The sequence below is a fragment of the Drosophila miranda genome, chromosome XL (genome assembly GCF_003369915.1).
Source record: "Drosophila miranda strain MSH22 chromosome XL, D.miranda_PacBio2.1, whole genome shotgun sequence".
NCBI classification, from domain to species: Eukaryota; Metazoa; Arthropoda; class Insecta; order Diptera; family Drosophilidae; genus Drosophila; species Drosophila miranda.
Window position 1 is genome coordinate 8,360,497 of NC_046673.1, and position 15,603 is coordinate 8,376,099.

At 46.4% G+C, this 15,603-nt stretch overlaps 2 protein-coding genes across 2 annotated transcripts; both read right to left on the minus strand.

Moving 5' to 3' along the window:
- Window positions 1-5,858: 5,858 nt before the first annotated feature.
- On the minus strand, window positions 5,859-6,976 carry LOC108151773 (putative cyclin-dependent serine/threonine-protein kinase DDB_G0272797/DDB_G0274007). The gene is made up of 4 exons (XM_017280656.1): window positions 6,895-6,976; window positions 6,669-6,802; window positions 6,132-6,623; window positions 5,859-5,981 (listed from the first exon to the last, which is right to left on the minus strand). The coding sequence occupies exons 1-4, from the start codon at window positions 6,974-6,976 to the stop codon at window positions 5,859-5,861; spliced, it is 831 nt and encodes a 276-aa protein (XP_017136145.1).
- Window positions 6,977-8,413: 1,437 nt separating this feature from the next.
- LOC108151937 (cell wall protein DAN4) lies at window positions 8,414-9,384 on the minus strand. Its single transcript, XM_017280866.2, has one exon. The coding sequence runs from the start codon at window positions 9,239-9,241 to the stop codon at window positions 8,561-8,563; it is 681 nt and encodes a 226-aa protein (XP_017136355.1). The 5' UTR covers window positions 9,242-9,384; the 3' UTR covers window positions 8,414-8,560.
- Window positions 9,385-15,603: the final 6,219 nt, after the last annotated feature.

The window sequence follows — 15,603 nt, forward strand, 5'->3', positions numbered from 1 at the left end:
ATGGCGGAAAAAATGTTATGCCATAATGCGATTTCGCCGCTTTCGACTTCGACTGCACTTAGAAACCGCTGAACCACCGCCCTAACCCCTGACACCACTTCCGCACTCCAGTGCTTCCCATCCCCCATCCAGTGACTGCACTTTGGCCCTGACGATTTTCTTTTCACTTTTCGCCCGAAGAGTTCTTTGTCGCAATAAAAATTTAAGTCGATTTTATGGGGCTGAAGGGACATGAATGGGTGAGTGGGTGGTTATAGTGGTAAGAAGGGGGTAGGGCTAGGGGTAGGGATATATTTCTCAATTTTTTCTTCAGTCTCTCACCGACTTTCTTTCGAAAAGGGATAGAGCCGGAAAAGTTTGCTTCTTCTCTGGCGATTTTGTTGTCTAAACTTGGCTTTCATACCGTGGAATGAGAAGTGCAGGATGTAGGCAGGAGGAAGGGTAGGAAAGTTTCTGGGCTAATGGCATCGTCAAAAAATTGGAAAGGTTTATTTAAATTTCAACTTGTTTCGAAAACGTTTAAAAAGTTTTTCGCTACTAACTGACTTCTGATAAAACAAAAGTCCCCTTGCTTCCTGGCTGCTTGCCACATCGACTGATGCTGCGACGTCTCTTCTTGCCCCACGGCCATGTTAAAACAACTGACAAAAAGTTGCTTGCCTCCCAGTGGCAGGGGATGCTTGAATCATGAATCCGAACGGTGGCGAGGTCGTGACAAAATTAGCACAAGATATTTTATTTCCGGTCCGCAGTCAGCCACGACCCTCAACTCCCTCTAAAAAGCCAATTTTAGGGCTTGACAAGCCCGCAGTAAGATTGAAAGATTCACCTGAGAAAGAAATAGGCCGTCCACTGATGGTGGACAGAGCTGGGGACAAGAGGGTCAAAGATTATGATGGTTGAGTGTGTTTGCATGGGAGGCGGAAAGTGAATAAGGAATAAGAATGTGAATGTGAATGTGAACAAGAATGGGAACTTATTCCAATTAAACGAATAACATATTGCAATTGTGAGAATACCTGAAAAATATGGATGCACTTACTGAGTTGGCAAAGCAAATAGTTTTGTTATTTTTGGAAAGATGCAGCTAGTCTCAATTCTAATTGGCCCTCGGGTTCAAAGAATCGTTTGAACAGCGGAACAATGGGAGAGACATAATTGAAAAATGAAAAGCACAATTAATGAACATTGGTCTTATAAAAATTAACTAGAAATGGATCGAGGCACAATCGAGGCATCGCGGCCTGAAAGGGATGCATTCCATAGCTCATCTTGTCCCTCCTGTTCTATCAAATGAATCTGTCAGTTTTTCAAATATACCCAGCCATTGTATAAAGTTTCGAGTGGCATCCACCAATATTGACAGCGCACAAATGTAGAACACTGGGCAAGTGGGATGCGACTTGGGCTGGCACTGGGACTGGCACTAGCACTGGCACTGGGACTACGGTGGGGGTGTGGAACGTGCCTGAGCACGTCTTCTACTTAACTTTGTTAAACACAAATCCTTTGGGCAAAGAGTTGGTCGTTCGTTACCCCTCGCTGAGGCACGGCCACGCATTAGATTCGAGGGCGGAGATGAGGCCGTAGAGTGAGATTCGGGAGCCGGGAGTCGGGGACAAGCAGACATAATCGCATAAAGATAAAACTGTTTAACAGTCGCAATGAACAAAAGGAACTTGCGGCTGATGGTTTTCGGCTGGGCAGGACAGGGCTGGGCAGGGCTGGGCAGGGCAGGGCAGAAGCACATCTGGCACAGAGGAGTATCATTCAATTGACCTCCTGCAGATGCTGCGGGGATGCTGCGGGGATGCTGCTATGTACACAAAGACACCCAACGGCGCTCGACGCAAAAATCTGTCAATTATTTAAATCACCACGCAAAAATCTTACCAAGTGCCAGGTCTCGGGTCAGGCCTGAGCCTGAGCCAAAAACCCGCTGGCGGCTCAACGGGGGGTGTCTCAAAAAAATATATATATCTATATAGGGATACATATACTTTGATAAGTCGGGTCCTGGTCCTGGTCTGTGTCTGCTGGTAATTAACATGAAAATAAGCGCATTAATGTCATTAATGCCAGGGGTCTCGAGCCAGAGGAGAGGAGCTGGGTTGCCACTGGCAACTTGCAAATTTAAAATGTGCGCCAAGGTCGAAGGTCGCTTGGTCCGTAGGCCCCTCTAATTATGGAATCGAAATCGAAATTCATCCGGCTCTTCGTCAGAAAAGATACGAAACGGAATGAAACGAAACGTGAAATGTGCGCAAATTAAAATAATAAATCCGCCAAATTAAACACGGAACTCGTTAAAGATGCTCCTCCTCCTCCTCCTCCTCCTCTTCGTCCTGCTTCTTCTCGCCGAAAATGGATGGGAATGAAAATGTGGGAGCGGGTCTCAAGGAAGTCTTTTGTATCTCCTGCTTATGGCGGCTTCTTTTGACGTCGTCATTAGCAGCATTTACACGTCGCTCAAGGATAATAAGTAACGGGGAAAGTGTGAAAAGAACCAAGAAGAAGCAGCAGAAGCAGCAAGGAAGCAGCAGCAAGGAAGCGGGAGACTGACACAAATTAAACTGAAATTAGTTGCAACTCACTTTGCCATAGCCTCCCTTGAAAGTAGATGAGGGTCAACGGGAAGTGCTCGAGTTTCCCCAAATCCCACTAACACTATCACTACCACTACCACTACCACTACCACTGCCACTCCCATTCTCATTCCCATTCCCATTTGGCTTCCCCAAAATGTCGAGACAGACCCCAAGAAGGGGCAAGAAGCTGCATTGGCTAATGAGAAATGTCAGCTACATGAATGTTAGGTAAAAGAAATGCACTCAAACATGCAGATGGAAGCCCTGGAGAATGTCAGAGAGATTGTTTGTAAGTGCTGTCAATTTATTAATGCCCGAAGTGTTTGGCAAAGCATTGCTGGAACTCCTCTATACATTCTATGCATGTCTTCCACACACATTTGTAGTTTGGAATCCTTAGAAATATGCTTACCAGTCATACCATATTTATATATATACCTAAGATTTATATTAAATATTTATTTTGCACATCAACCAGGAGCTGGGTGGTCTGACCCACTATTGAATTTTATCGAACTCTTTTGTGCAGTTTTAGAAGAGATGACTTACAAATTAGAGACAATTTTGATTAGGATTTCTTATGAAACAACCAAGGGAATAGCCTTGCACGAGGAGTGCTATTCTCTCTCTCTCCGTCACACACTTCCCCGATCAGTGAGCGCTCCCAGCGGAGTGAGCGAGATGTAACATCCGGATGCTAATTCGCTGGTGCCAAGAGAGACGGAAAGAGAGCTAGAATATTTGTCATACTTGCGATTCCTTTGTTTTTCTCTCATCACCATTTTGTTTTTTCTCTTGACAAGTGCGACAACAAAATATTAATATAAATATAATAGATAGTCGTTCATTCGGTAAGCCCTTTTGGTCTTTTTTTCCGTCCAGTCCAGAACTACCAGCCCTTTTGCAAACTATTATACATACTCCCCTGTGAAAACTTGGAACAGTGAATAGGACAGCCACGATAAATGGTACTTATTTAAACTCTGATTGGACACATTGATCGATTTTTCAGCATAGCTTTCAAAAAAGGGGTCTGCACTTCCACTTAATGTTAATCAATGCTAATTGACCGAAAATTGTTTCGCTGTTAACCAGGTTCTCTGGTGCTCCATACCAATTCTCTCGCAGCTCTCATTCCAGTTGATTCAGCGGTAACAGTTTATGAGTTGGCCATTGTCCTGGGCCACCGCAAGCATTTCCTCTACCCTGACTGCTCCCTGTAAGAGAGTGGCTTCGAAGGGTCCCGTGGCATCCTGCGGCGGTGAATACTGCTCCGGTTCGAAATCCTATTGCTGATGTTGTTGCAGTTAATGCTGCAGTGTCAGCTGCGGTTCCCTCTCTCAGCATGGGCACAGTCAGCGATAAAACCACAAAACAGCAACAGCAAAAGTGGAAGAAGGTTGAATAGCAGTAGCAGAAGCAGGATGAAGACGAAGAGCTGCAGTAGGAGCAGGAGCAGGAGCTGGACTAGGTACAGGATGTGGGATCTGGGATGTGGGGTATGGGGTATGGGGCCGTAGCTACAGCGACGACAGGGAGAATCTTGGCGTGCAAGAACAATGAGGTGATAAACTTGCAGGCTCAACGCATGACAACGATACCCAACAACGACGACGACGTCACATTTTGATGGCTCCTTGGAGAGTCGAAGCCCACTGGTTGGGGTCACCCCCTACCACCCACCACCCACCATCCACGGCCACTCCCACTGCGGCGGATAGGGGGAGAAAGTGCAGCCATCCGCTTGCTGCTCGTTGTGTGCATGCAAACAACAAAGGAAAATCAGCAGCGTCTTTGGTTGGGGGCGATGTCACAGTCCTCCGTGGTCCCTTATGCACTGTGCCCCGCTTTCAACCCTTAGCCCACTGTGCCCCTCCTACTCCCGTTCGCTGCCCTTCCCCTTCCACTTCCCCTTCCTCTTCCCGCCAACATCCCTGTACATCTATACGTATACGTTTTTTTTGTTGCTTCCAGCTCTTTAACGTGTTTCAAAAGAAAGTTGGTTGACTTTTGAATGACTTTCTTGGCGCGCGCTTGGCTCGCAGGCACCCTATTCCTATTCCGCCTCAAGCTTTTGCCCCATCTGCCCCATCCCCAAACCCCTTCGGCCCCTGCTGGCCCCAACTCTGTCCCACCCCCCTGCCCTGCCCCTGCCTCTGCTCTGCTCGGGTCTGGTCTGCTCTACTGCTGCTGTTGTTGTTTGTTTTATGTGTTAAGTGCGCTGGGCCCAAGCGCGCAAATTTCTTCTTGTAACTGATGCTGACGTTGACATCGCACCCCCAAGCGACCTCCTCAGCAGCATCTTGCCCAGTCCAGGCTCCCAAAAAAGTATATGTGTGTGTGTGTGTGTGTGTGTGCACAGACGAGTCGAAAATCTAGTTACAATTAAAGTGACAGGCCGGCAACAGCAACAGACCAAAATCATAGAAATTGCATTCCCTTTGAACTTTGCTCCTTTTTCCAAGATAAGAATGGAGCAGCGGACGCTTTGGAGTGATTAAAAAATGCACAATAGATGGACTGGATGTAGCGGAAAGGGGATCAAGAGTTGCTGGAAAACAAAACCTTACAGTTCTATACCAAGTAACCTGAATGGAAATTATTGGATTTTAAGTATAGATGTGTACCATTTATGCTCGTATAATAGAGGCCAAGCTGAAGCATAGACTGCAAGCTGAATAAATTCTTTCAAGGCATATTAAAGCTGCTCATATAGAAAATACTGGCGTTTAATCTATAGCCCATCTATCTCCCTACATTAGTTTGTATCTATGTTTTCAAACTCAAATATTTTTAATCTTTTCTATAAGATTGCAGTGAAAATGTTGAATGGAAATTCCTTTCTTACCGAACTTTAAGAGTGTTCATAAAATATTCGGTTTCTTTAGGGCATTCAAGAGTCGCGTAAGCACTACCTTCGAGTATTTTTCTCGAGCCCTGCCCTGGCCTGTCCGGCCCTGCCTGTCCTCCGTGAACTGCACTTGTTTTAATTACTGTTCCGTGTTGATTCCCCAGGACCAAAACGACCGACATAAAGTGAATTTTCAATTTTTCCATGCAACCCCCCTGACTGGCAGACCTCTGACTGGACCCCAACCCGGATCCGGATCCGTACCCGGACCCGAACACTGGCCATAGATGGAAGTCGTCGACTTGGCTTGGTTTCGTTCTGTTTATTTGCTCGCTTGCTCTTTATTCGACTACTGTGTCACTGGTAAGATCTGGGTCTGGATGGAGTGCGTTTAGTGGGGAATACTTCCCCCTGCCTCCCTAGACCTCGTTGTTTTCCTCGCGAACGCGAAGACGCTGCTGCTGCGGACGCTGCCTTTTGGGCTGCTGGCGACGTCGACGCTGCTGCTTCTGCTTCTGCTGCTGCTGACGACGACGCTGCTGCTGACGGCGGCGCTTCTGCTGCTGCTGCTTCTGTCTGTTGCCGTTGCTGTTGCCGCTGCCACGGCGCTGGTTGGGGCGACGTCGCTGTTGCTGAACGCCACGACGCGTGTTCTGATTGCCATTGCCGTTGCGTATGCGGCGGCGGCGCACCACGTTGCCGCCTTGGCCGCGGCGGCGCTTCTGCTGCTGCTGGGGACGACGGCGACGACGACGATTCGCCCCCTGATTCTGCTGACCGCGCGGATGGTTGCTCTCCTGTTCCTGCTCCTTCTCCCCATCCTCCTGCTCCTGCTCCTGCTCCTGCTTTTCGGGGGCCTGCTCCTCCTCTTGCGACTGCGACTGTGACTGCGATTGAGGCTTCTCGGTGCTGACCTCCGCGGGCTGCTCGCCGCCGCTGCCGCCTGCCCTGATGGGCTTGATCTCGCCAACCCGGACATTGGTCACCTGGTCACAGGGCACATCACTGTAGATGACCACATTGCCGTAGTTACACACGATCTGGTCCTGGCTATCATCCGCCTGTCGCCCCTCGATGGACCCCATGCCGCGCTTGTCCTCGATCTCGTAGATGTTCCCAGACTTCGTGATGAATCCAGTCACCTGCAGCGGCTTGGTGTCCTTCACCTGCATTCCCGACTTCAGCTGCATCGGCTCGGCCGGCATCTCCACCTGGACCGGGACCGGAACCGGAACGGGAACGAGATGCTTCTGCTTGTTGGGCGGGGCATTCACAATCATCATGGGCTTGGTGGGCCTCACATCCAGCTTGGGGGCACTGGTGGGCTTCACCGTGGAGCTCGTTCGGGGCGCAACCGTTTGGCCTTTGTGGTGGAAACAAAAACAATACAAAAAAAAAAGAATAGTCACGTTCATTTCTGATCAAATGCGGGGGCAAGGATTAAAAAAAATTTACCGCTCACCAGCGAGAGGTCGCTGGAAAGGGCGATGGCCCAGACCAGGACCAGGATCGTCCAGAATCCCTTATTGCATAGCATATCAACGTCTTCGTTTGCCTCAACTATCTCAACTGAGTCGCGTTCCGTTCCCCAACTGAAACTTATATCAACTTCTTGGCCAACTTGCGCATAAATCATTCCCTAACGGCATTTCTCCAGCCAATTTAGATGGTTGTTCTTTTTAATTTTTCTTTTTGCCAGCCCAGAGATCTAGCATAATTAACTATCGGGGCTCGGAGCGTGTCGAAAAGGCAGGAAAAAACAAAAAGAAACGGCCAAGGGGCGACCCATTTACCAATAGAGTAGCGTCCATCCTCCACCTCCACCATCTCCCGCTCGTTCTACCCCCATACCAGGCAGAGTTCAACGTCTCAGCGACGAACTCTGGACATATGGACAACTGGACAACCGGACAGCTCATTAACATTCATATTTCTTCGATACGAGTATACGTATACGTATACGTATACGCACACGATTTTTGCCGCTGTCTGAATTCTCTTTTCGCTTCATTTTCTCACATGTTGATTATGCAAATTGCTTTCAATCGATAGCTGTTCTTGGCACCCAGTGGGCATTTTCAAATTTGACCTTAGGCCAGTCGTAGCCCAAAGAAAAAACTAAACTCGCCAACCAATGCCCACTACCACTCGAAGAAGGTCGACGAATTTACAATGTGTGTAAGAGTAGTTGCTGTTGGCTCTCCAATGATTTCCAAATCAAATAATAAACATCTTTTCTGTATTGTAGATACATTTGAAAATGATTAGCTTTTTTCTACAATCATTATTGCTTATTCTATTTATTCTATTATTATTATTACATATACAAATAAAAAAAAAAAATTGTTGCGCGCCCAAAAACGGGTTTGGATCTTCGATTTTGTTTGATATTGTTGTTGTATTCGAAATACGTATGAACAGCGGAAGTATTTATAGAAAAATCATAAATCAAAGATAGAGGTGTAAAATATCAAAAAGTGATAACGTTTTATATCGTTTTTTTAATATCGTAGTAAAACACAAAAAAAAAAAAAAAAATCCCAAAGTAGAAAACATAAATTTTGGTTTCGCCATATCTTCAGGTGTGAAAGGTCATGCAATTCTCTTTTTTCTATTCATCAATTTTTGTTTTTATCCGGGTTGAAGTTGTTGAAAAAAATTAATGAAGGAGTGCAAGGTACAAAATTATGGGAAGCGATCTATCTACTTTTCAGGCCCACATACAACTCTATTATTGTCTCGTTTGCACGAAATGTATGTATGAAAAATATCGCATATCATCTCATTGCTTTCGGAGAATGCTAACTTTATGTGGACCATCCAGTGGAACATTTTCTCCGGAAGCTAAGAAAACTTTGCGTACTTTTGTACTGTTCTTATTAACATATGTATAATAAGTGAAGAGAAAAAAAATTATACCAATTGTTGATCCAAAAAACAAATACCGCCATCCTGAGATATTTGCACTTTCTCCCACAAACAGAAATGGCATGACTTTTTTCTCGTTTTTTTCCAATCAAAAACTTTCACAAATAAAAATAATAGATACACACATATATTAAAAAAATAACTGCCTTTAGGTGTGGAAATGGAGATGATCCATCAAGACTTTTTAATCTTTTTAGTGCCTGCGCTGGCCGTGGCGCTGAGCATAGGACCGCAAGGCCTGGGACAGCTCTGAGAGGGATCCCTTCTGGGGCTTCTCCTGCTTGCGCTCCTGCTGCCTCTTGAGCTCCTTGCACAGCTTCTTCAGATGCTTGCGCTCCTTCCTGGCCGACTTGAAGGACCTTCTCTCGCCGCTGTCCTCCTCGGAGGAGGAGGATCCGTCGCGCTTCTTGCGTCTGCTCAGCTCGGCGCACTGCTGCAGCAGCTTCTCGGCCTCCTCATCGTCAGCGTCCTTGGGCTTGGGGGTGGTTGTTGTGGTTGTAGTGGTGCTGGTGGTACTGGGAGTAGTACTAGAGGTAGCTGTACTGGTACTGGGTGTTGTAGTGCTGGTGGTTGTGCTCGGAGTAGTGCTGGTGGTTGTGCTCGGAGTAGTGCTGGTGGTTGTGCTCGGAGTAGTGCTGGTGGTTGTCGTACTGGGAGATGGAGTTGTGGACTCTGGTTTCGGAGTCGTCGTCGTCGTCGTTGTCGTTGTGGTTGTGCTGGTTGTCGTTGTCGTGGAACTCGCCCTATCCTCCACGGGCCTGGGAGTGGTTGTGGTGCTTGTCGTCGTCGTCGTCGCCGGGGAGCTATCCTGGGGACGGGCCAGACAGCAGCCGACCATCAGCAGGCCAAATATTACCAACTTTGCCGCACGCATTTTCTAGCAAGTAAAAACTCGTATTTCCCCCGGTCCAAGTAGCGCACAGTAGTCGACCACAACTAAATAGAGATCAAGTCTAGGCATTTGCTTATATATGCGGCACTTAGCGGGTCTCCCTCCACCCTGCCACGCCATGCTAGGGGGGCCTTACCTTCGCGCAGAGAGCATTAGATGCCGAGAGACGTACGCACCGCGCCGTCCGACTGGTTTTTGGGATACGATTAGAAAAGCGTCTATAAATTGTCATTATACATTGAAATTTTATGAACAATTTTTTTATACTTCGGGGATTTTTTCTTTGCTATCAGCACCCTACAGATGAATTAGCCAAGTCCATAGGAGTTGGCCATAAGCTGTGGCAGCTGGCAAAATGTTGGCAGTGCTGTCCGTGCCTCTCCCCACCCTTCAACACATATCGGATGATATACATTGTGTTTACAAACACATTTGTGAGTACATATGTACAGCGTCCAAAAATAATGTCAATACATCAGATATTGGTTTTGCCTCCACGGCAGCTTTTCTGTTTTCAGTTTGCGTTGGTCATTAACGCTTCTGAGAATTGTCTGCTGCCATAAATAAATCGTTCCCGCCTTCTTATCCCTCTCGCCATCGTTGCTTATCAGCCATATACTCGTGTATATATGTATGTACATACATATGTACACTGCTTTACTACATACTCGAGCTATTTATGTATGTTTTGCATAATTATACCCTTACACGATGACAATACATCTTTCTGAGTCGGATGTAGGCTGAACGTCGGTACATATTACTTTCAAGTCGAAGATAAATATTGAGAATTTCAATAACAAATATCTTAAGGTAACATCAATAATGCTTTTTTCTATTTCACATACAATGACATGGTCTTCTACCCTGGGGCTACAAGATGTAGGTATATTTAAGGCCCTAATCACAAAATTATTTGAATATTACACTAAACACTTTATTAATCTCTACTAATTTATTTTATTACAAAATGGTATAATTGCACATATAATAGAATATAAAATAGAATTAAAAACGATCAAATATGAATTGAAATTTGTTGGGTATTGCCATCTGCGGTCTTGAGTCTTTTTTTCTTCGGCTTCAGTTTTCTTTTGTTTTATATGAACGTACGTACATATTGGATGGGTCTTCTCTTTTTTATTATTACTGGTTTTTTTTTTGTAGTATTCGTTTTTGCGGCTCGCTCATAATGCCACTAATTGTTTATCAATTACACTTGTTAATTGTTTAATTCGACTGAAAAGTGACGATTCGCGACTGGGATGGATACTGGAAGCGGCATATGCGGGGGGGCAGGTTGTGACTGGAATATAACACAAACTGCCACATTTATTCAGAGTTTGCACAGATGGGTCCATGGATATCATGACCCCTTTCCCTTTGCCAACAAACAACCAGCTCCCACGATTACTTGCTCTTTTTTTGTGCGCTGCACATTTGTTGTCTGTTTGCAATTTGTACAAGTAATTGAATAAAAAACGTGCCACAAAAAAAAACAAGTAATTAAAAAGCGCAAAAAGACAAAGAACGAAAAATTAAATCCCCGCGCGCACTGCGACGCAGCTGAGAGCAGGAGAAATCGTGGTTCCAGTGGGTGGGATCAGGCAGTACCACGTAATCCATATGGAACCGTTTTCAGCATTTCAGCGGAGTAGAGAGAATATGTTAATTGCGTGTGAAACCGCTTCAGCGAGTCCGTCCCTGCCACTCCGCCACTCGCGATATTTACTCTTATTTATTACTTATTATAATTATAATTTATTTTTATTTGCATTCTCTTTCCAGGAAGCCATGCCATGCCGTACGTACGAGTCTAGGCTACTGTTCCGCTTGTCCTGGGGTCCCAGACTGCAGTTGTTCGTCGGGGAAAGTTCCGAGTTGTGCTATGAATTGGAATTCAAATGTTTCTCTTACGAAAAGAAATGTTGTCCAATCTAGTTGGCGCTTACTTTGTTTTCTTGCCCTTATCCAGACACAAATTCTCTCCAGTCAGTCGTTGGGGAGGAGTCGATTCGGAAACTAAATTACGAATTTCGACTTTTTTATTTTTACTTTTTTTTTCTTACGTTTTTTATCGAAATTCGAAGCAGTCAAAATTGAATTATGCCCAATAAGCAGAGCCATGACGTGGCACCGATGTCCACCGAATCTTCGGGAGGGGGGAAAATGGCTTGTCACGATTTGACCGAGATGGTAATGCAGCTGAAGGCGTCAATCTTGTCGCTGCCACTGCCTCCGCCACCCCGGGAGAAGTCACTGATGACATTGGAGGAGCAAATGCAAGCATTTACCCAGGAGGCGGCTCCTCTTGCCACTGTGATGCCTGAACCAAAGCCGCTAAAACTGCTCTGTATGCGACCTGCAGGGCGCAGAGAGAACCTGGGGAACCTCGCACTCGCAGAACCAATGTCGGAGGATCCACCAAATCCTTCGCTGGATCTGGGACTGAAAAGGGAAGAGAGTGCAGGACAAAGCCTTAGCCAGAACTCAATGACGCTGGACCATCTGCCCAGGGAAGCTCTGAATTAATTTACAACATACAACATATGCTACAACTGGATCCGAACTCTGCTCAGCGACTGCAACTCTTTATTTCGAATATTCATAAATATATGCAAAATTCAAGACAGTTACATAATTATAAATTATCTCCCGGGGGTTGGCGCTCGAACGCAGCGGGTGTGCGGGTGAAGTGGGGGCTTGCGCCCTAGCTATTAATTATAATAATTATGTATTATTGTTAATTATAAATTAAATGATTATATCAGACCGACATGCGGTGAGTACTTTTTTATATTTCATATTATTATTATTTTCCATACAAAATTTGAAAAGTTCAAATCTTTATATCTGTACTATACCATAGAGAATTGCTTTGTAATTGCTTTAAATTAGCAACATCCTTAAATTTGTATATTGAAAACTGGGCTTATATTTATGTTCTTCAGTTCTGAATGACTCTCCCATTCCCATATAGCTGCAGCTATATGAAACGAATTTCTATTCATTCGAGGATTTTAGTAATGGCTCTTCAATGCTAGATGCATTTCATTCTTGGCTGCTGGAATATTCTGCCCTTTCAGTTGTATAATCCCCACTTGCAGAAGCTTCGTTCCTGTTAAATGTCCGTCATTCAAATTGGGGATAACTTCGGTGCTGCTCCTTGTTGAATGTTTACAATGGCCAAAACTGCAGTTGCATGTCAAACCTCTTTCCGAGCCCCGGAGAGACCCTCTTCCCGTTGCTCTATTTCGCTCAAATTTGTTCAAATTCAGATACACAGATCAGGCTCACAGAGGGACCCCGCTCACAGCCCGCTCGGGCAAAAAGCATCATCATAAGCGGTTCAGTAATGAGCGCCCAGAAGAACTTTCCTACGGCGATGATGGGCAAAAGAAAGTTGACACGGCCCAAACGAACCGAATCCGACTCGCAGCCGCCCAGTCAAGTCAACTTCTTCAAGTGCATTTCCATCTTATCCCTCAGATCTATTCTCACCCCCAATCCCTCCCATCCCCCTCGGCGTACCTTGACTTGCGGAAAATTTTCGCTGACAAGTGCATTTTCATAAAGATAATATTTCAGGGCTCTTCAAGTGAGAATGAGAGGAGCGGAGCGGAGCACCAGTAGTTCACCAAAGTTCTCGTAAAACTTGAGTGCTCTGTCAGGCCGGGCAAATATCGCGCATACGCCACGTCGCACAGAACCGCTCCTGGGCAGTGCAGGTCGCTGAATGGCCGCCACATGAACTAAAACCGAAGGACAGTTGGGCCATGGCCTAAAAAGCGAGCCGAAGACGATCTAAATTTAGACGGTGACGAGGCTGAGGGAGCCGAACGGAGACGAACCACATCCGAAGTGCCTCGGAAGGCAGGCGCAGGCGCTGGGAGCGGGCAGCAACGTCGACCCGGACAGCGGCAGAGCTGTTAACAGAGGCCTAACAGCAGCTTGTCAGAGTGGGAACAGTTTTGCTCAGGCCTCAGGTCTTTGTGCGGCGTTGTGTGCCGGAAAAAGCCCGACCCAGAGGGAGCGAAGGAGGCATAAAGACCTGGCTCTAACTTTAGTTGTTTTTCTTTCATTCCACCTTTTTTTGGGGGATTTTGCGGCATTTTCACTTTGATGCGTGTGGCATGTTTAACGGCACTTGATGATGCAACAACAGCAGTACAGGTGCACCCAAGCCCCCACTCTCTCCTGCCTGTCCCCCTGTCCAAAAGCATCCAACATGGCAAATGCATTTCAATTGCTTCCAATTCTCGTTGCACTTCATTAAACTCAATGTCGACATTCGACAGCAGCCGAAAAAGGACCATGTGGAGCGTGTGGCGCATGTGGATCGGGACGGGGCACTTGCGCCTGGCGGCCTGGGGACTGGGGACCGGGGACCGGGGACCAAGAGGCAGGCCTGACCTGCCTTGTCAGTGCTATGCCACGTGACCTTCACACAGAGAAAGAGGAAGCGATGGAGCCAGAGACGCACTGCCTGTGGCACGAGAGGGACCGACGCCGCTCCATCGAGAGGCCGCATCACGTAGCCAAAAGAATGAAGACCACAAAAACAGCACAATTTTCGCTAAAACTTCGAGTATATCATCTTTTGTTGTTGTTAATATTCCAGGAAATGCTTTCGCTTGATTTTCAGATGGCCATATGGCAGTGGGGCCGCATATGGGCAAGTGAACGCCGAGAAATACTATAACTGATTTTTTTCGACATAGCCTCAGTCCGAGAACACACAAAACCCAATCACAAGGAGTCCCAAAACTTTCTTCCACTCAACAAATTATTCAAATGATGCTCGAAATACTCCATTCCCACTGACGATTTCCGAGCGAATTTCCCCTAATGGAACATTTTTCAAAATTTTTTCCTAATGTTAACGAAGCGTCGCATTGGTAAAATCGTTTTCTGTTTCGGTTTTTCGTGACGAGTCGCTCTGCATTTGTCCATTTTAATCAGCACCGCAGGCAGACAGGAAAATGTGCCTAAAAAAAAACAAAAAGAATCTGATTAGATAATGTAATTTTGCAAAGAATTCGCCTTCCTCTCAGTCCACAATACACTTTTCCCCCTGCGTATTGCCGTGGGCATTCCGACATTTGTACTGTCCATTGGTTTGTCACTTAAATGGCAAATGGCAAGAGGAAAGGCCTCACCTGACTGCTCCAGAAGATCCATTTTCCATGCCAACGCCTGTAGCTGTGCCTCTTTGTGGCCTTCTGGTTCTGGGTCTGGTCATGGTTCTAGGCCCTGCCTGCATCAACTGCCTGAAACACGTTTTTTCGACAAAATCCGGAGGCATTCGGATGGATGGCCTGATGAGCTGCAGTCTGAGCCACTTAAACGAGCTAAAGGGGTGGGTAGAAAGCTTGCTTTGAGTTTAGTTTGAAAAGTAATCGAATGCTATAATTTCCATTAAACTGATTTCCCACGGGTAAGTGCAAGTCAAGCCAGCAAATGTTGCAGTGTTCCTCTGCCTCCACCTCCATCTGCAAAACCACACCGTTCGACATTTTGGGAGACTGGAGGCCGGAGGCTGGAGCCTGACTTGTCGCGGCAGCTGCCTCAAAGGCGGAGGAGGCCGGAGATCAGGGGAGTATGCGGCAAAGCCACCAGTTAATGGCCACATGCATAAAAACTTTCCCCCAGACCAACGGCCAAACGGAAACAGAAAGAGGACACAGCCGAATGGAGGGCACAGCACAGGAGCAGGGCCGGACGAGAGCCGAGGGTCCGTGTATGCAACAACAGTATATGCAACATTTTATCCATCCATTCCACAGCCATCACAGCATCACAGCCGTCTCCAGGGAAACCGACCGAAGTCGAGATTCTCAAGTCCGGCTACAGCTCCAAATGAAATATAAATTGAATTAAATACCAACTGTGCAAAGACGATTGGCCCAGCCCCATATAAATAAATCAACAGCTAAAAGTGCTCACGAGGCTAAAAGCCCAACTGTCAAGTCGGCCAAATATTGCAGCTTTCTGTTATTGCATTTCCTTTGAGAGGAAGCCGCAGGCCTTGAAGATCAGCTCTATGGTAAACAATGCCAAAGCTAGAAGCAATAGTCGTACTACAGGCTTCTGATGTTAGACTTTTAGTTGGTTTGTCCCACTAGCCAGTGATCGCCTTCGTCGTGCGTCTCCAAAGAAGGTTCCCTTTCCCCAATGCATCCACAACCACACCACATCCAAACAAAAACAAATCCGTAACAAAGCGGCACTCAGCGCCCAAAGCCAAGCCCAATCCAAGTTGCGGCTCAAGTGTCTTTTTTTTACAGTAGAAGGAGCGTAGAGGGGGTGTTTGTGTCCAGATCCATGCCCGAGAACCTCAAAAT